Raw genomic sequence first — 20,224 nt, 5'->3', positions numbered from 1 at the left:
GAATTTAGTGATTCAGCACTTACTTAGAACCCCCAGTGCTCATCCCAACAAGTGTCTTCCTTAATGCCCATCACCCTTTAGCCCATTCCCTGGCCAGTAACCCTCAGTTGCTCTCTGTATTTAAGAGTCTCTTATGGTTTGCTTCCATTTCTGTCTTTATCTTATTTTTTCCTTCCCGTTCTTATCTTTATTACAGCTCAGGTCATGATCTTTGTTTGTGAGACTGGGTTTGTGCTGACATTGTGGAGCCTGTTTGGGACTCTCTCTCCCTGCCCCTCCCCCATCACATTCTCCCTCTCTCAAAATAAATGGGTCAAAAATACCTCTAAAAACCTGTTTAATAACATATTATCTGACAATCAAAAGGACAATTTATTCTCAATCACAATAATATAGACTAATGTCTTACAAAAACTACAAAAAGAAAACATTAATTTTAATGATTTGTCCACCTAAATCTATTGGCTGCCGAAACTGTGTATCTTACCTACCTCAGTAGCTAAAAAAACTGAAATTAAACATTAAATATTGAAGCAATTAGCTTCAAGATAAAAAGGTTAAAATTCTATTTTGTAAAATTTTGAATTGTGTTGCATACCCTAAGATAAAATTAAACCTAAAAAAAAAGGAAAACAATGGAAACACATATATATTGGTAGGGGTATCATACCTCTATGCATAAAAACAAGCAAAGGCAATTCTTAAAAGATAGTATTAACAAACCTTTGGAAGCTCTTCAATCTGATTAGCATCTAAATAGAGCTCCTCCAAAGTTTTCTCAAAAGTAAAAATCTCTTTGGGAACCTGTTCCAAACTGCAATGGGAATAATCAAGGGTTGTTACAGTCTCCTCTTCCCCTCGTAGACACCGACATGGTACCAACCGCACAAACAAACTTCGTTTTGTAGTCATTTTTAGACACTGCAATAGTCAAATAAAAATAAATTTAGTTATACATATTATTACCAACAATTTTTCAAAAAAAATTCTAATTCATTTATCACAGTTTCTATATTCTCCTTTACACATATCCAACAGCAATATTTAACACTGTTTTACTATCTAAATTTATACATATTTATACACTAAATTTCAAATGAACTCAAGTACTTCCGTACTTTAAAAAAATGACCTGTTAAATAGCCTTTTATATGCTTCTCTAAGAAGTGGGCTTTACGAGTCTCACTTATTCTCAACTAAAAAAATCCTAATACAAAAAAAGATTACTTTCTGGGCAAGAGCTATTTTTTCAATTAAGAATTTGACCATAGGCAGTTTTGAGTAGAAAGTGGAATGCAAAGATATTGTGAGGTTTTCCTAACAGAGCCATCAGAATCAATCACCCCTTTAACTTCCCAAGACTCTTCCATATCAAAATTCCAATACATGCCAAGTTTATTTTGTTCCAATTAAATACTGGCCTTTTAATTTTTCTAAAGAATTTATAAGTCATACCTGTGTAAGGTTACACACTAGAGAATAAACTTGCTTCACTACAGTGTAAACAAACCAATTTGTTTCAAACTAAATGGGGGAAAGGTTTAATTTGGAATTAGTGAAAATTTTTCAGGCTAATTTTATTAAAAATACAATATGTATACAAAGGTTAATTCCAACTACTCTAAGATTATATTACCAAAGAAAACTTACTTCAATAAGAATGACTGCCAATCAGTAATGAATTCTCTGTAAAATGATAAATTCTTGCTTCAAACAGACAACTCTTTGAGTAATAGATTACTTCCAACCAGGGCCAAGACTAGGTTGAAGCAAATTACCTCAAGCACAAACTGTAAGAAGGCACCCAAAAACACAGTAAACAAATTAAATATTTTAACACATGATTTAATTAAAATCACTGAAAAATCTGTTTATGAACAAAATGACTATTTTTTAAATAAAGACAGGATTAGTATTACAAATTTTTTAAATTTTGCCTCAGGATTCGATATGGCTCGGCAAGGCAGGGCTTCTAACAGTTCTATTTCAAGTTATATGATATTCTTAAAGTGTTTAACAACAGCAAGTATTCCCCTGAAATCTTTCCCAAAAATGACTATTCTTAGTCAGTTTATGTGCCAGGCACTGTGCTAAGTTCTTTAGATAAAATATATGTATATTCTCACATTTCATCCTGCTATACATGTAGTATTATCCCTATGTTTCCATTAAAAAAACGTATTAATGTGCTTTTACACATTAGAATCCTTCTCACTATATAACGATAGACTTGAACTCAGCTTCTAGAAATATTTAAATATCAATAGGACCTAGCTAGCACTTCTCCTTTATAGTTTTCAAAAACAAAATACTGATAGGGATAAGAACACAATACTCTAAGGTATGGCACCTTGAGATATTGACTATTTTAAACTGAAAGAGTCTGAGAAAACAGCAGAAGCAGGAAGGTCATGCTCTCCCCTGATAGAGATGATAAAATCTTCATGTAACAGGTGTCTTCCTTATACCTGAAGAAAACAGCAGCCCAATCTCTGAAGAATGGAGAAAAGTCTTAACAAACAAGCTTACTAAACTTCCCCCCATATACTACACTTATCTCATACTCTGACTTATCATACTTCTATACAACTGTACACTCCTCATCAAATGTAGCATAAAAATATTGTTTTAATGGTTTCTTTAGGTCCTTACTCCTTATGAAGGCTCCTGTGCCACTTAAAACTTGCATTACATACGGGCACCTGGGTGGCTCAGTGGGTTAAGCATCTGACTTTAGCTCAGGTCATGATCTAGCCATGTTAAGTACGAGTCCTGCATCAGGCTGTTCTGACAGCTTGAAACCTGGATCCTGTTTCAGACTTTGTGTGTGTGTGTGTGTGTGTGTGTGTGTGTCTGTCTGTCTGTCTCTCTGTCTGCCCCTCCCCCCGCCTAGTTCTTGTTCTCTTTCTCTCTCAAAAATACAATAAACATAAAAATTTTAAAAACCCTTACATTAAATAAATTTGCATGCTTTCTCCTGTTAACCCGTCTTTGTAAGTTTACTTTACAGACCCAGTCAAAAACCCTAAAATGGTGAAGGAAAAATTTTTCCTCCCCTACACTATGGTGTTCAACACAAAAGTTTCTATGTACAATCTGTCTTATGGGAATATAACATACAGCATGGTGACTATAATAATAATACTGTACTGCATATTTGAAAACTGCTAAGAGTAGATCTTAAAAGTTCTCATCAGGGAGGCCTGGGTAGCATAGTCGGTTAGGTGTCTGACTTTGGCTTAGGTCATGAACTCACGGTCTGAAGGGTAGAGCCCCACGTCGAGCTATGTGCTGACAGCTCAGAGTCTGGAGCCTGCTTTGAATTCTGTGTCTTTTTCTCTCTCTGCCCCACCCTGCTTGTGCACACATGCTCTCTCTCTCTCTCTCAGAAACAATAAACTTTTAAAAAATTCAAAAAAAAGTTCTTATCATAAGAAAAAAATTTCTAACTACATATAGTAATGAATGTTAATTAATTAGATTTACTGTGGTGGACATTTAGTGATATATACATATAATAAATCATGTTGTACACTTGAAACTAATAAAACGTTACGTGTCCATTATACTTCAAAAAAAAAAAAGTTTGTCAACAAAGGAGTACCCAGAAAAGTTGATTGAATGCTTAATAGTTAATGTTTTTCTGAAGGTGTGTTTTATGGTCTAGAATAAGCAGTTTTATTGACCTAATAAGAATGTGACTGCTAAAGGGGAATTCAGCTTATACTTGTATTTATGAGATCCCAAAAATAAAAGGTCCAAAATGATTATGTAATTTCTTGCTTCAAAGGCTCTAAGGAATTTAATCTGCTCTTTCTAATAGCAGCCACTGGACACATGGCCATTAACCTTAAAATTCAAGTTAAATCAAATAAAATTAAAATTTTCTTTTATCAGTCACACTAAGCACATTTTAAAAAGATCAAAAGCCACATGTTGCTAGTGGATACTATACTCAGTAAAGGAAGACTGAGAACATTTCTATCAGTGCAGGAAGTTTGGTGGGGCAATGGTGGTTCAATGTCTGAAACTACTGTTCTGGTTCACTATATTATAAATACTGTGTGCTTTTGTTTATATAATACGATAGTACCCAGTAACTTAGAAGATATGGGCTAAAAATACCAGAAATCATACTGGATTTGGGACTATAATTGGGTGTGAAATGTTTACTACCAAATATATGTAACATAAAAAAGCATATTTATTTTAGATGTTATTGTGTGCAGCACACTTGAAGCATAAGACAATTTACAAGACTGAGTAATTGTGTTTTTTTAAATATTTACTTTGAGAGAGAGAGCACCAGCATGTATGCACTACCTAGGGAGGGACAGAGAAAGGGAGAGAAAGAATCCCAAGCAGGCTCCACATTCAGCAGTGAACTCAAAGTGGGGCTCAGTCTCATCACCCAGAAAGAGTGACCTGAGTTGAAATCAAGAGTCTGACATTCAACAGAATCAGCTACTCATGCACCCCCAGAGTAAAGGTTAATGAAGGTAAAACAACCTCAAAGGTTCTTCTGTAGTGCTGACCATAGATCATGTTGCAGACAGATAGAAATTGTAAAACATCTCAGAAGAGAAAATGAAATCGGAAAAGGAAGATTAGGGGCACCTGGGTGGCTCAGTTGGTTAAGCATCCAACTCTTGGTTTTGGCTCAGGTCATGATCTCAGTAGGTTTGAACCTCATGTTGGGCTCTGTGCCAGCAGCACAGAGCCTGCTCGGAATTTTCTCTCTCTGCAACTCCCCCATTCATGCTGTCTCTGCCACTCTCAAAATTAATAAATTTTAAAAACTGTATTATAAAAAGGAAGATTAGATGCTTTAGGAAAAAGTTGACATCTCTAGTAAAAACCTTTTGTGGACTGAGGCTATGAAGAAAGCATATTACATTCAGTGGGCCTCAAGCCAATACAAAAATGGACCTTAACTTAGCATACTTAAACTGTTGACTGGTAAGAAAGGAAAGGGACCTTAATTACTGAGGGCACAGGAGTAAAATACTATATAAAAGAAATAAATGAATAGTAACAACCAAAGAGATCCTCCCTTACAGAATACTATTAAGAAGTAAAACAAAGCAAGAAAGCCTGGTCAGGTGTGAAAATGAAGTGATCAACATGGGACATGTTCATGAGAATTTTAATGTAATGATAAGTAAGAGCCACTTTATAAACCAGACTTAACATGGGACACAAAAAATATTGTAATCAAATGTAGAAGGAGAAGCCAACCAAGAAAAAAGTCATAATAATAAGGTAAACAAAAAAAATAAGACTAACAAAAGAAATTAAAGCTACTTACCACTGGGTTGAAGTTCTCTCCCTGATGTTTCTTAATTGAGCCAACATTCTATGAAAAACAAAAGAAACAGAATTAACAATAAAAACAGATCTTTATGATTTTAAGGATCACCTCTTCTAATTTATTTGCCCCAAAATAAATTAAAATTATCAAAAATTCACCAGTGTAAACATACATATTTGCTATCTTCTAAATACAAAGCTAGCTTTTTAACCAATCACTGGTTTTTAATATATTTGTAAACTATGGTGAGCACTTATCTACATCAAATAAAAAATGCCTATCTACCATTAAAATCCCATTTATTTGAACCTACTGAGAAATAATAAATTTTTTCAAGAAAATAAATTATAATCACCAATTATATTTAAATTTAGTAGTTTTTTATTGTTCTCTCAGGCATACAATGCTAAATGCTAATCAAATTCTATTCCTTCCTTTCTAGAAATTTTACTTTATTCAAGGTTGTAATGGACCCAGCTCAGTATCCACAAATGAGACTTCCAAGAAGGCTGTACAGGGATCAGATGACACAGTTGAGATCAGTGACCTATGAAGTCTGCTTTGGGGATGGAATGAGTTTGGTTATGGGCATACACTTATTTGCCTTATCCAGGGACAGATGTAAACATGTCTACTACTGCAATAACAATACTATGACCATAACTCGACAAGTATGAGTATTAGAAACCAACTAATAAGCCTAACAAAGTAGAAAGACAAAATACGCTGGACCAATGTCAACTACTGCCTACTTCTGAATTTCTTGGTATGTAAGAAAACTAAACCCCCCATTTACTAAGCCATTGTGAAGTTTTCTACAAGTACAGCCAATACACTACAAAGTAAAAGAGTCTGAACTTAAAACAGTAACATTAATAAATAGTACATCATAACCTTTTTCTTAAAAATTTGGTAATATTAATGAATTTGTGTTTTGAAATTTTATAGTTACCCTAAATGTATTGGGCTATTTCCCCCCATGCTAAATGGTTTAGTACTACTGAGTTGTTTAACTTTCCCCACAAATTCTACTTGTAATACATCCTAAAAAAAATACCTTTGAGTATAGCAAGCAAAGATGGTCACTAAAATTGTCATTCAACATACTCCTATATATGTGATAGTCTGATAGAACGGAATTGCCAATAAGCTTACATAGAATAAGGTTATATGGAAAAGCAGTTTGGAAACAGCATAGATGAGATCTCTGTGTTTAGAAATGTTAGTTTAAAATACCTGAAAGATGTCCTAGTGGGATCCTTAGTAGGCAGATGAATATGGGCATTCAGAGATGTGGGGACAGATCCAAATTGACGATATAAATTTGGAAGTCATCTGCCCACAGATGATATTTAAAGCAATGAATTTACATGAAAGCATCAAGAGCATGAGCACAGACAGAAAAGAGAATAAGTCCATGATTAAGCTGAGATATTACAAAAATAAGAGATCAGAAAGAAGAGATAGAAAAGGCAAAAGACACTGAACAGAGGCAGTGAGTCAAAGTGATATCCTAAAAGCCAAGGGAAAAAAAAATGTTTCAAAATGGAAAAAATTATCAACTATGTTAACCAAAATTTAAGAACTGTTACTGTGTATTAAATCAAGTCAATGGTCACTGATTATCTTGACAAGATCATTTATTGTGGAGTGCTAGAAACAAAACAATGTTTGGAGGTGATTCAAGAAAAAGGATAAACTGACATAGCAGCTACAGACAACTTGGGTAGTTTGGCTAACAGGACATTAGAAAAAAAGAGCAATAGCAAGAATAGATGTGAAATCAAGAGTCACAACAGCTGATTTGTAAGCACATAGGAATAATCTAGTTACAAGAGTCCACTGGTAAATTTTTTTTAAATGTTAATTTGAGAGAGAGGGAGAGATAGGGGAGAGAGGGAGTGAGAAGCAGACAGAGTAGGAGAGAGAATCTGAAGCAGGCTCCGCATTGTTAGCTCAGAGACTGACATGGGGCTCTATCTCCCAAACTGTGAGATCATGACCTGAGCTGAAATCAAGAGATGGACACCTAACTGACTAAGCCACCCAGGCAGCTTCTTTTTAAGAGTCCACTGGTAGGGTTTTTTAAAAAGATTTGGGCAACAATTCATAAACTGTCCTAGCAAGAGCTCACACCAATTTAAAAAAAAACAAACTGCTCATTAGGAGGAAAACAAAAGAAAACAGACCTTCCTTGGATGCAATGGTGTAACTAGCCAAATAAAATACAGATAGGGTATTTTTTTCTTTTTTTTTTTTAATTTTAAAATTTTTTAAATTTCTTTTTGAGAGAGAGAGCATGACCAGGGCAGGGTCAGAGAGAAAGGGAGACACAGAATCTGAAGATAGGCTCCAGGCTCTGAGCAAGCTGTCACCACAGAGCCTGACACGAGGCTTGAACCAACAAACCACAAGATCATGACCTTACCTGAAGCTGGATGCTCAATCAACTGAGCCACCCAGGTGTCCCTATTTTTGAAAAATATAGATCATAAAATTTCTTTCAAGAGATTCTGACTTGGGAGCTTAGATGTAAAACTTAAGATTCTTTAAAATGCTGATGTACTTCTTTTTGTCCAACATTCTATTAAATTATAAATACATAATCAATCTTATTTCATCTATGCTCAAAGTGTCATCTTTTCTCCCTCTCTTTCTCTATTATTTTGACAAAGTCTTAGGTTGGGTATTACTATATAACAACTGAAAAGTGAAGTCACCATAAAAGTTTTTTAAAATACAGTACATTATATTTTCCTATTGACTTAAAGAGATCACACGATATATCTGACTAGATATGAGAGAAATTTTAATGTTGGACTAATCTTTCTAAATGAGTTCAAAAATTAAAATGACAACAAAGGCTCCTCAGGCATACTCACAGCTATTAGTTGACAGTAGCTGTATAAGATTTTTTAGTGTAACCAGCTATCATAGTTGTTTGCTATAATTTATATTTGGTATGCCTATCCTTAGTTCTGACGCATTTTATAAAGGACACTACTAATCTATTATGGGTAAGTACATGAATAGTAAACAATGAAATGGTGATAAGAAAAGAAAATAGAAAGGTAAGAAACTTATGCAATGAAAAATTTATAAATGCTAGTAAGAGGATCTGAACCAGCAGGAAAAAAAAAAATCAGTAACTGAATGTATAAAATGTGCTATGCCTACAAAGTATACAGCAAGAAATGAGAAAGAAGGCTGATCACACAGCCAAGTTTCACACTTACAGCTAGAAGACCAACAACGATGTCTGAACCCTCCTGGACCAATTCTAATCCAGGAGGAAAGCTGTCAGTTTCTTCAATATCGGCACTACTAATCCAACTTTCATATCAAATGATGGTTAGCCCAAACATGTTTTTATTAAAAAAAATTTTTTTAATGTTTTATTTATTTTTGAGAGACAGACAGCATGAGACAGGAGGGGCTGAGAGAGAGACACACAGAATCTAACGACAAGCAGCAGGCTCTGAGCTAGCTGTCAGCACAGAGCCTGACGCAGGGCTCAAACCCAAAAACTACGAGATCATGACCTGAGCCGAAGCTGGAGGCTCAACCAACTGAGCCACCCAGGCGCCCCATCCTAAATAGGTTTTTAAAAAACCTTACATACATAGTAGTACTAAACATTCATACAGAAGTTACTAAAGAGTTCCACATTTGCAAAAATTTCCATTCCATTTCTACATATTACTTATACAATGAAATGGATCTTTATAGTTTGGAAACTATATAAATTCATGTAACCAATAGAAATGAAGATATAAAATCAAATACTATGGTGAATAAAAGTGGCACAAGTGAGTATCCTTGTATCATTCCTGATCTTAGAAGAAAAGTTTTCAGTTTTTCACCACTGAGCAGAATGTCAGCTGCGGACTTGTCATATCTGGTCTTTATTATATTGAGATATATTCCTTTTATACCCACTTTGTTGAGAAATGTTACCATAACTGGCTGTTGAATTTTTGTCAAAATTTTTTCGACATTTACTGAGATGATTATTATGATTTTTACCCTTCATTTTGTTAATAAAATACATCACACTGACTGATTTAAGAGCGCTGATCCATTTTGCTTCCCTGGAATAAAACTCACTTGTTCACAGTGTATGATCCTTTTAATGTATTCTTTCAGTTTACTAATATTTTGTTGAGGATTTTTGCATCTAAGCTCATCAGGGATATAGCCATATAGTTTTCTTTTCTTTTGGAATCTTTATCTGGTTTTGCTATAAAGATAATGAAAGCCTCATAAAATAAGTTTGTAAAATTCCCTCCCCTTATATTCTTGGAAGAGTTTGAAAAGGGCAGGTATGAATTCTTTAAAAATGTGGTAGATTCACCAGTGACACTATCTAGTCCTAGCTAGAGCAATCAAGCAAGAAAAAGAAATAAAAGGCATCCAAATTGGAAATGATAAAGTTAAAATGTCACTATTTGCAGATGACTTAATGGTATATACAGAATGCCCTAAAGACTCCATCAAAAAACTGTTAAATCTAATTAAGTGATTTCAGTAAAGTTGCATGATACAAAAACCACCTGAAATTCTAAAAACAAATTTTCAGGGGCGCCTGGGTGGCTCAGTCGGTTAAGCCTCCGACTTTGGCTCAGGTCAGATCTCACTTTCGTGGGTTTGAGCCCCGCGTCAGGCTCTGTGCTGACAGCTAGCTCAGAGCCTGGAGCCTGCTTCTGGTTCTGTGTCTCCTTCTCTCTCTGCCCCTCCCCCTCTCATGTTCTGTCTCTCTCTGTATCAAAAATAAATAAAACATTAAAAAAAATTTTTTAAACAAATTTTCAGAAAGAAAAATAAACACAACAATCCCATCTACAATTATATCTAAAAATACCTAGGAATAAAGTTAATGAAGTGCAAGATATGAATATTGAAAATTATAAAACATTAATGAAAGAAATTAAAGACACATAAATGAAAAGCTATTCCATATTCATAAATGAGAAGAATCAGTATAGGTAAAATGTCTATACTACCCAAAGCAATCTAAAGATTTGATGCAATCCCTATCAAAATCCCAATGGCATTTTTATTTTTTTATTGCTATTTATTTATTTATTGCCCAAGTGTTTCCTTCATATTTTTTTTAAATTTTTAAATAATTTTTTTAACTTTTTATTTATTTTTTATACAGAGAGAGACAGAGCATGAGAGGGGGAGGGGCAGAGAGAGGAGGAGACACAGAACCGGAAGCAGGCTCCAGGCTCTGAGCTAGCTGTCAGCACAGAGCCTGATGCGGGGCTCGAACCCACGAACGTGAGATCTGACCTGAGCCGAAGTCGGAGGCTTAACCGACTGAGCCACCCAGGAGCCCCCATATTTTTTTTATATATAGTTTATTACCAAGTTGGTTTCCATATAACACCCAGTGCTCTTCCCCTCAAGTGCCCCTCTCTATGGCCAAAACCCCCCTATGCCTTCCCCCCTCCCTTTTCAGCCCTCAGTCTGCGCTTAGCATTCAAAAGTCTCTCATGATTTTCCTCATTCCCTCTCCCCAACTCTTCTACCCCCCTTTCCCATTCCCATGGTCTCCTGTTAGGTTTCTCCTGTTACACCTATGAGTGACAACATATGGTTGTCTGTCCTTCTCTGCTTGATTTATTTTGCTTAGCATGACTCCCTCTAGGTCCATCCATTTTGCTACAAATGGCCAGATTTCATTCTTTCTCATTGCCATGTAGTATCCATTGTATATATATATACCATATCTTCTTGATCCATTCATCAGGTGATGGACATTTAGGCTCTTTACACGATTTGGCTATTGTTGAAAGTGCCGCTATGAACATTGGGGTACATGTGCCCCTATGTATCAGCACTTCTGTATCCCTTGGGTAGACCCTTAGCAGTGCTATTGCTGGGTCATAGGGGAGTTCTATGGATAGTTTTTTGAGGAACCTCCACACTGTTTTCAAGAGCGGCTGTACCAGTTTACATTCCCACCAACAGTGTACGAGTGTGTCCGTTTCTCCACATCCTCGCCAGCAACTAAAGTCTCTTGATTTGTTCATTTTAGCCACTCTGACCAGTGCGAGTGTGGTTTTGATTTGTTATTTCCCTGATGCTGAGTGACACTGAGCATCATTTCATATGCCTGTTGGCCATCTGGATGTCCTCTTTGGAGAAATGTCTGTTCAAGTCTTTTGCCTACGTCTTCACTGGATTATTCATTTTTTGGGTATGGAGTTTGGTGTGTTCCTTGTAGATTTTGGATACTAGCCATTTATCTGATATGCCATTTGCCACTATCTTTTCCCATTCTGTCGGTTGCCTATTAGTTTTTTTGATGGTTTCCTTTGCAGTGCAGAAGTTTTTATCTTGATGAGGACCCAATAGTCCAGTTTTGTCTTGATTCCTTGGCCTCTTGGGGATGTGTCAAGTAGGAAACTGCTGCAATTGAGGTCAAGGAGGTTATTACCTGCTTCCTCCTCTAGGATTTTGATGGTTTCCTGTCTCACATTCAGGTCTTTTGTCCATTTTAAGTTTATTTTTGTGCATGGTGTAAGAAAGTGGTCTAGTTTCATTCTTCTCCATGTTGTTGTCCAGCTCTCCCAGCACCATCTGCTACAGAGTCTGTCTTTTTTCCATTGGATATTCTTTCCTGCTTTGTCAAAGATTAATTGGCCATACACTTGTGGGTCCAGTTCTAGGCTCTCTATTCTATTCCATTGGTCTAGGTGTCTGTCTTTGTGCCACCAATGGCATTTTTAGTATATGTGCTGCTGACGCCAGCACCCCAACGGCATTAAAAAAAAAAATTAGAATACTCCAAAGAGCCAAAGCAATTTTGTAAAAGAACAAAACTAGCAGCATTACATTTGTGATTTCAAACTATATTACAAAGCTATAGAGCTATAGTTATTAAAACAATATAATGCCATAAAAACAGAGAGATCAATGAAACAGAACAAAACAACAGAAATAAATCCATTCATATACAGTCAATTTATGACAAAGGATCCAAGAACACACAATGGTTAAAGAATAGTCCCTTCAATAAATGAGACGTAGGTAAAACTGGACAGCCACATACAAAAGAATGAAACTTGACCACTACCTTAGATCAAACACAAAAATTAACTCCAAATGGATTAAAGACTTGAATATAATACCAGAAACCATGAAACTCCGAGAAGAAAACATAGGTGTGTAAGCTTCTTGACTTGGGTGATGATTTTTTTAATCTGACACCAAAAGCAACAAAAGCAAATATAAGTAGGACTACATCAGGCCTGTGGCACAGCAAAAGAAACCATCAACAGAATGAAAAGGTAACCTACAGACTAGAAAATATTTACAGGTCATATATGTGACAAGAGGCTAATATTCAAAATAAAGAACTTATACAATTTAATGACCAAAAAATCCAATTAAAAATGGACAGAAGGTCTGAACAAATGCATTTAAAAAAAAACAAACAAAATAACCATACCAAGGGCCAATGGATACACAAAAAGATGTTCAACATTACTAATCATCAGAGAAATGATATATAAATCACTACCTTTTATAATGACTATTATCAAAAAGATAAGAAATTATTGTTTTTTAATTTTTCTTTTATAGTTTATTGTCAAGTTGGTTTCCATATAACACCCAGTGCTCATCCCCACAAGCGCCCTCCTCCATGCCCATCACCCCTCTTCCCCTCTCCCTCACTCACATCAGCCCTCAGTTTGTTCTCAGTATCCAAGAGTCTCTAATGGTTTGCCTCCCCTTTTTTTCCCTTTCCCCTCCCCCAGGGTCCTCTGTTAAGTTTCTCCTATTCCACTTATAAGCGAAAACATATGGTATCTGTCCTTCTCTGTTTAACTTATTTTGCTTAGCATGACTCCCTCTAGGTTCATCCACGTTGCTACAAATGGCCAGATTTCATTCTTTCTCATTGCCAAACAGCATTCCATTTTATAGATAAACCACATCTTCTTCATCCATTTGTCAGTTGATGGACATTTAGGCTCCTTCCATTATTTGGCTATTGTTGAAAGCACTGCTATGAACATTGGATACATGTGCCCCCTTGGGTAAATCCCCAGCAGTGCTACTGCTGGGTCATAGGGGAGTTCTATTGTTAATTTTTTGAGGAACCTCCACACTGTTTTCCAGAGCGGCTGCACCAGTTTACGTTCCCACCAACTGTGTAGGAGGGTGCCCGTTTCTCCACATCCTCACCAGCATAGATCTCCTGATTTGTTCACTTGAGCCACTCTGACTGGTGTGAAGAGATATCTCAGTGTGGTTTTGATTTATATTTCCTTGATGATGAGCGTTGCTGTGCATCGCTTCATGTGTCTGTTGGCCATCTGGATGTCCTCTTTGAAGAAGTATCTGTTCATGTCTTCTGCCCATTTCTTCAATGAATTATTTGTTTTTCAGGTGTGGAGTTTGGTGAGTTCCTTACAGATTTTGGATACTAACCCTTTATCTGATATGAAAAGATAAGAAATTATAAGTATTGGTAAGGATTTGGAAAAAAGGGAACCTTTCATGTTTAATGAGAATGTAAACTGGTACAGCTACTATAGAAAACAGTGTGAAGTCCCCTCAAAAGAAAAAGAAAAGAAAAAAAAGTGATCCAGTCATATGACCCAGCAATTCCATGTGCGGGTATTTATCTGAAGAAAACAAAAACACTTACTCATAAAGATTTAGGCACATCCATGTTTACTGCAGCACATGCAGGCACACATACGTGAATATTATTCAGCCATAAAAAAAGAATGAGATCTTGCCAATTTGCAGTAACTTGGATGGATGGATCTTGAAGACATTAGGCTAATTAAGCCAGATAGAGAAAGCTAAATACCATTTGATATCTCTTATATATGGAATCTAAAACCAAATGAAAACAAAAACACCTGCTATATATAGAAAACAGTGATGACTGCTGGGGGGTGGGGAAGAGGGGGGAGAAATGGGTAAAAGGAGTTAATAAGTTAACTATATACATGTATGCATGCATACATAAAATCTTTCCATCACCCAAGCTGTTTTCCATCAACACCCTAGGCAAATCAGCCTTTCCTAAATAAGAGTGCCGTAACATTTGTGTACAAGTATTATAAGAATGCAGCCTTTGGTTCTCATGGATAAATACATGGAAGTGAAATAGCTGGGTCACTGTCTTTGTTTAATTATATGTATTTTTTTAAAGTTGTTTTACAAAGTAGTTTCATCATTTAACACTCCCAGAGTTTTAGTTACATCTTCAGCAACACTTGATACTATGTCTTTCTTAATTTTAACCTACGTAGTCAGGTGCACAGCTATATCTCAGTGTATTTTTGTTTTGGACTTCTCTCATTACAAGTAGCATAGCAGAGCCTCATATGTACTTAGACCTTATTTAGATGATAAGACAGTGAACTGCAAGTCCTGATACCCTAATGGAATAAAACTTTTGGAGAAGTAAGCGATCAAATTTTGCATATGGTAAGAAAGTATATTATGAACCAAGAGGGTCAGCTGTGTTGGAAAACAATTCTCCTTGAACACCCCACATTTCTGCATGGTCTGGGTTCTTTGAGCAGTTATTTACAGCCAATTTAAGAAGTTTGTCTAAAGAGACATTCGAAGATAATAATGCTTCGCAACATTAAGTCCAACGTCCTCTCTTTTTTTTTAATGTGTGTGTGTGGTTTTTTGTTTTTTGTTTTTTTTTTTTTTTTGAGAGACAGAGAGAGAGCGAGCATGATGAGCAGGGGAGGGTAGAGAGAGAGGGAGACACAGAATCGGAAGCAGGCTCCAGGCTCTGAGCTGTCAGCACAGAGCCTGATGAGGGGCTCGAACTCACCAACTGTGAGATCATGACCCGAGCCGAAGCCAGATGCTTAACGGACTGAGCCACCCCGGCGCCCCCCCAATGTCCTCTCTCTTGAGATGTGCTTAAATTCCAGAGGAAAGATAAGGTTTTTGTTTCTCACTTTCAGAGGAATGGACACAGACTCATCACCAGTGATACTATGTAAAATCAGAGTTTCCAATTTGGGCTTCCTCTCCTGCAATGCACACTACTGCTAGTGCACGTACCATCCGATCCTCACTGTGTAGCCCTATGAAGATTAAGGCTCAGGTAACTGACACAAGATATGGCCTGGTTGCAGCTTTTGTAGTGAGTAATAAACTGTCTCTGATTTAGCAGTTGTGTGTCTTCTGACAGGTTAACATACTAGCTTGTAAGCATGGTAAAGTCTAGACCCTTCTCTGTTTTCTAATTTAACGACATAAATTAAGAAACATGGCCACAGTGTTTTATACCACCCAAGATCCCAGATTGAGTCCATTTCCCCATTCCTTGGATTCGGGCTGACCTTTTGACTTGCTTATATGGCAGTTTGTTGGGCAAATAACACTACCTATGCCTTAAGAAGATTTAAAACTTCCACCTTTACCTTCTTTGAAGGTTACCCTGATGTCATAAAGCAGCCTCGATAAAAGAACACAATATTGATTCATAAATTCAAGAAAATATAAATTGCTGGTTTTTTTTAAGTCATCAATCTCCATAAGTTTACCAACTATGTAGTTTTTTTCACACAGGAAACTTTACACTTTGCTCATTTTCTAATGTAAGTTTTCTATTTCACTGATTTCATTTTTTCTATGTTTTCTGCCTTTTATTCATTTTAAATGTTTCTTTTTTCCCGTCTCTTCAGGTAAAGATTAAATAAATGATTCTAATACTTTTTTCTTAAAGATTAAAGCTACAAATTCTCTGAGCTGTACTTCATAAATTTTTATGTTTTATTAATTTAAAATGCTTTCAATTTTTCTATTTGACTTTTACCCATGGGTTATTCAGAATCATCTTTATTTCAATATGTGGAGAGCTACTAACCCTTATTTTGTTACTGATTGCTAAATTTAATTCCATTATAGTCAGAGAACATATGATTTCTATTCTTTGCAGTATTTTGAAGCTTCAGACAGCCCCACAAAAAACACTCTATCTTGGTGAGTGTTTCATGTGTGCCTAAATGTCACATTCTGCATCTCTTGGGTATGTTTTATACATGGTAATTAGACTTAATTTTTTGATGGTGGTATTCACATCTTCTATATCCTTACCAACTTATGGCATTCTTTTCCTACTAAATATTGAAAGTAGTAAAATCTCTATCAATGTAAGTAAGTCTATTTCTCCTTTTATTACCGTCAATTTTTATTTCATGTATTTTGAAGCCTGGTTATAGACTGATTACACATTTAGGGTTTTCTATCTTCTTGATAAATGGATCCTTTTATTACTAAAAGATGTTCCTTTTCTCTGCTAACAACTCTTGCCTTGAAATACATTTTCCTTGCTATCACTACAGCCAGAGGAGCTTTCTTTTGGTAAATGTTAATGTGGTTTATCTTTTCCCAACTATTACTTTTAACGAAGTTTGTCTTTACATTTAAAGGGTCCACCTGTATGAAGCATACAGCAAAGGTCTTACTATTTTATCCAATATGCCAAGTTTTATGTTTTGATGGTGGGCTTACACAATTTATACTTAATGTAATTACTGATATGGATTAATTTAAGACTATTTCTATCTTCTATTTGTTCTTTGTTCCTCTTTTTTCCTAACTTCAAATAATGCTATTTTTCCCCATACTCTCTTATTTTATGGCCTTTTTGCTATAATTTTTTTTCTGGTTGCTCTAGGAATATACAGAATGCACTCTTAATTCACAGTCCACATTCAAATGTTATGCCATGTCACATGTGATCTAAGAAATTTAAGAGTATAATTTATACTTACATTTGTTCTCTCATATTTCAAGCTATTACCATACTTTTTACTTCTATATATTATAAATCTCACAGTACTTTTTGCTTTACACTATCAACTGTTATTCATATAAATTTAAAAAGTATAAAACAGAATTTCTTATTTATTCACACTCTTACCAGTTCCTTCAGTCTGTTTCTTACTACAAATTTGCTGGTAAGCACGTTTTTTTCCTAACATACTGCATTTTTTAGTTCTTAGAATGTGCATTTGGCTCTTTTTCAGGGTGTCCATTACTCTCCTGAAATATTCAATCCCTCATATATTATCCTATAAATTGCTTTAAAATCCTGTCTCTTAATTCTAATAACCAGGTCATCTATAAGTCTGCTTTTATTAACTATTTTCTCTTAATTATGGAATCACATTTTCCTATTTCTTTGTATGTTTCATAATTTTTCATAGTATCCTTGATGCTGTAAGACTAAATTTGAGAATTAAGCACAATACTGTTTTGTTAACATTTCCTTATTTCCCAGAGAGTCTACAATCTTCTCTCAGGAAAGGTGACCAATAATTCATTTTACTAGTAGAAATCAATTTGAGCTGGAACTGGCTACAACTTTATTTAGACTGAATTCATCTGTGATCAGTTCAACTTAAAACTTCTCTATCCCCAAACACTGCCAAATTTTTTATCTTTTCAATCAATCTGTGGTAGGAAGAATTTGGGATGCAGTTCCAGGTATTTTTTCATTAAGTTGACCTTTAGATTCAAATCCAGCAGACTCCCACAACTCCACAATCACTGAATCTCAAGACTATGTCTTTCTTTCTTTCTTTTTTTTTTTTTTTTTTTTCCAAAGCCAAAAAGCAAAGGTCGTTTATTGCAGGTTCGAACCCGGGCCTCTGCTCACTCCAAGCTGGTGGAACGGAGAGAGCCAGAGAGCCCCGAACAAAGGTGGGGTAGGACTTTTATGACTTTGGGAAGGGGGAGTTACAGGAAATTGGACATAGGTACAGTGATCCAATTATTATTATACAATATTATTGACAGCAGGTTTAACCATTCACATTGCCTAGAGTACTTGTTACTTTTGGCGGGACCCAATCACAACATTTAGAGTACTGACCAATCACAGAGTGAGCCCAGACCCTCAAGTAGGGCGTGACTAGGACCTTCATGCAGGGCATGACTAGTCTTAACCTCCATCTTTAGGCCCGCCCCCAGAAATGTTAATGGTGTTAGCTGGCCTTCAAGGTCAGAGGGGAAACCCGAAATCAAATCTGCTTCCTTACATTCCCTCCTCTTGTAACTGACCCAATCCTGGGTCAGCTATGTTACCATTGTTCTGGTTTAAGGCTACATGCTCTTAAGACCATTAACAGAATTGCATCTACCTGCTCTTTGACAAATGCTATGATCTTATTTATGATACAAGAGCCAAATGTTAAAAGTATACCAATTTTGGTTTTGGCTCCTTGTTCTTTTCTCTTCTGGTGGTCGCGAACCACAGCTAGACTATCCTGTACAATTCTTGAGCTATTGGCATAGAAGTAATATTGTTCCCCTAAAGACTATGTCTTTCTTTAAGCCGTTCAACCTCTTCTCTACTGTTGCTCCAAGACAAAATTCAAGGTGGTGGAATTTATCAGGCTTAGTGATTTATGTTGCCTTTGGGGCTCTATCAAATTCCTATCCCTTTCCCAAAGTCCATATTGTCATTCAAAAATTGATGAGTTATCCTCATTCCTTCAGTCTTTCCATTTAATGGATGACCACTTCTCTATCCTATACTATACTGATACCAGGCATGTGTCCCCAGGCTGGGAAGCTGCTGCACTCTTGACTCACCTAGGAGAGGTTCTCTCTGGAATTCAGCTCACTAGGGATTCCTTAATTCTGCTGATTTTTCCTACCCCATTTTTTTTGAAAGCATGATTCCTTTCTTTTCAGGCTTTTCTTATTCTTACCATGGAACCAAAGGTTTTCTTGTCCTCTTACAGCCTAATGAAAAGCAGAAATATCAGGGCATTTACAGATAGATAAAACTGTTTTATTTACAGAAAAAAAAGAGTCCCAAGGGAGATACCCAGCCTGACTCATTCTTTTGTCAAGGAAACTTGGTCAAGGGAGAAGAAAAAAACTTCAGAATTCTCTTCCATCTCAATTTACGAAAAAATAACATTAATTTGTGGAAGAAGAGTGCCCAATTATTTTTACCAAAAAATCCTTTTGTTCCACAATCAGAAATAACACTACAATGCAAACGCCCTGATAGATTTGGTTTACTTAACTCTGAATGGCTAAAATTACATCATTCTATGACCAGAAAGTGGAAGCATAGGAAACAGGGGATGGGCAGAGACAGTGAGAGAGAGGATCCAAAGCAGGCTCTGTACTGACAGCAGCAATCCAATGTGGGGCTCAAATTCATGAACCATGAGATCATGACTTGTGCCAAAGTTTATATTTATATTGTATTTAAAATAAAATTATTTATTTTAAAAATAAATTATTGGGGTGCCTGGCTGGATCAGTCAGTGGAGCAGGCAACTCTTGATCTCAGGCTTATGAGTTCGAGCCCCATGTTGGGTGTAGAGATTACTTTAAAATTAAATAAAATTAGTTAATTAATTAACCATATATAGTGATGTTTTAAATTTTGCATGACTTTCTATAAAAATATAAATTATAGGGGCACATGAATGGCTCAGTTGGTTGAGCATGCTCTCTTGGTTTCAGCTCAGGTCATGATGGTGTGATCATGGGATTGAGTCCCTGACCAATCATGGGATTGAGCCCCGTGTAAGGCTTTGCTGAGCATGGAACCTGTTTGGCATTCTCTCTCACACTCTCTCTGCTCTTCTCCTCTGCTTGCACATGCACTCTCTCTAAAGCAAAATATATATATTTTTTTAAATCTCAGGAAATAGAAAATCATGGATGAAATTTAAGGGCTTATCAACATGATTCTAAAAGAACATCTAAGCACTTGCAAACTTACAAAGAATGGAATCTGATCACAAGGTTCAGGGCTCATAGGAAATATGAAAAAGTTCTCTCAGTTCATATTATAAATTCAATATAATTCTGATATCAACACCTACTGAAGTTAGCACACTGCATTAATATACCATTTATAAACAAAAATACTTCAAAAAATCC

General features: G+C 35.9%; 1 protein-coding gene across 8 annotated transcripts in view; it reads right to left on the bottom strand.

The window, feature by feature from the left end:
- Nucleotides 1-20,224, bottom strand: part of ERBIN (erbb2 interacting protein) — a 121,368-nt gene that overhangs the window by 75,264 nt on the left and 25,880 nt on the right. For 7 of the 8 annotated variants that reach the window (XM_029942344.1, XM_029942346.1, XM_029942348.1 and 4 more), the window contains exons 2-3: nucleotides 5,309-5,356; nucleotides 724-921 (exon numbers count right to left, since the gene is read on the bottom strand). In XM_029942344.1, coding sequence (XP_029798204.1) covers nucleotides 724-912 — 189 coding nt within the window. In that variant the 5' untranslated portion in view covers nucleotides 913-921; nucleotides 5,309-5,356. Of the gene's footprint in view, nucleotides 1-723; nucleotides 922-1,650; nucleotides 1,791-5,308; nucleotides 5,357-20,224 lie in introns of all 8 variants that reach the window. The other variant, XM_029942345.1, reaches the window with a different exon arrangement.

Source organism: Suricata suricatta, chromosome 6, assembly GCF_006229205.1.
Source record: "Suricata suricatta isolate VVHF042 chromosome 6, meerkat_22Aug2017_6uvM2_HiC, whole genome shotgun sequence".
Taxonomy (NCBI): domain Eukaryota; kingdom Metazoa; phylum Chordata; class Mammalia; order Carnivora; family Herpestidae; genus Suricata; species Suricata suricatta.
The sequence above is the reverse complement of the archived record's forward strand: the minus strand, read 5'-3'. Positions and strand labels throughout refer to the sequence as shown.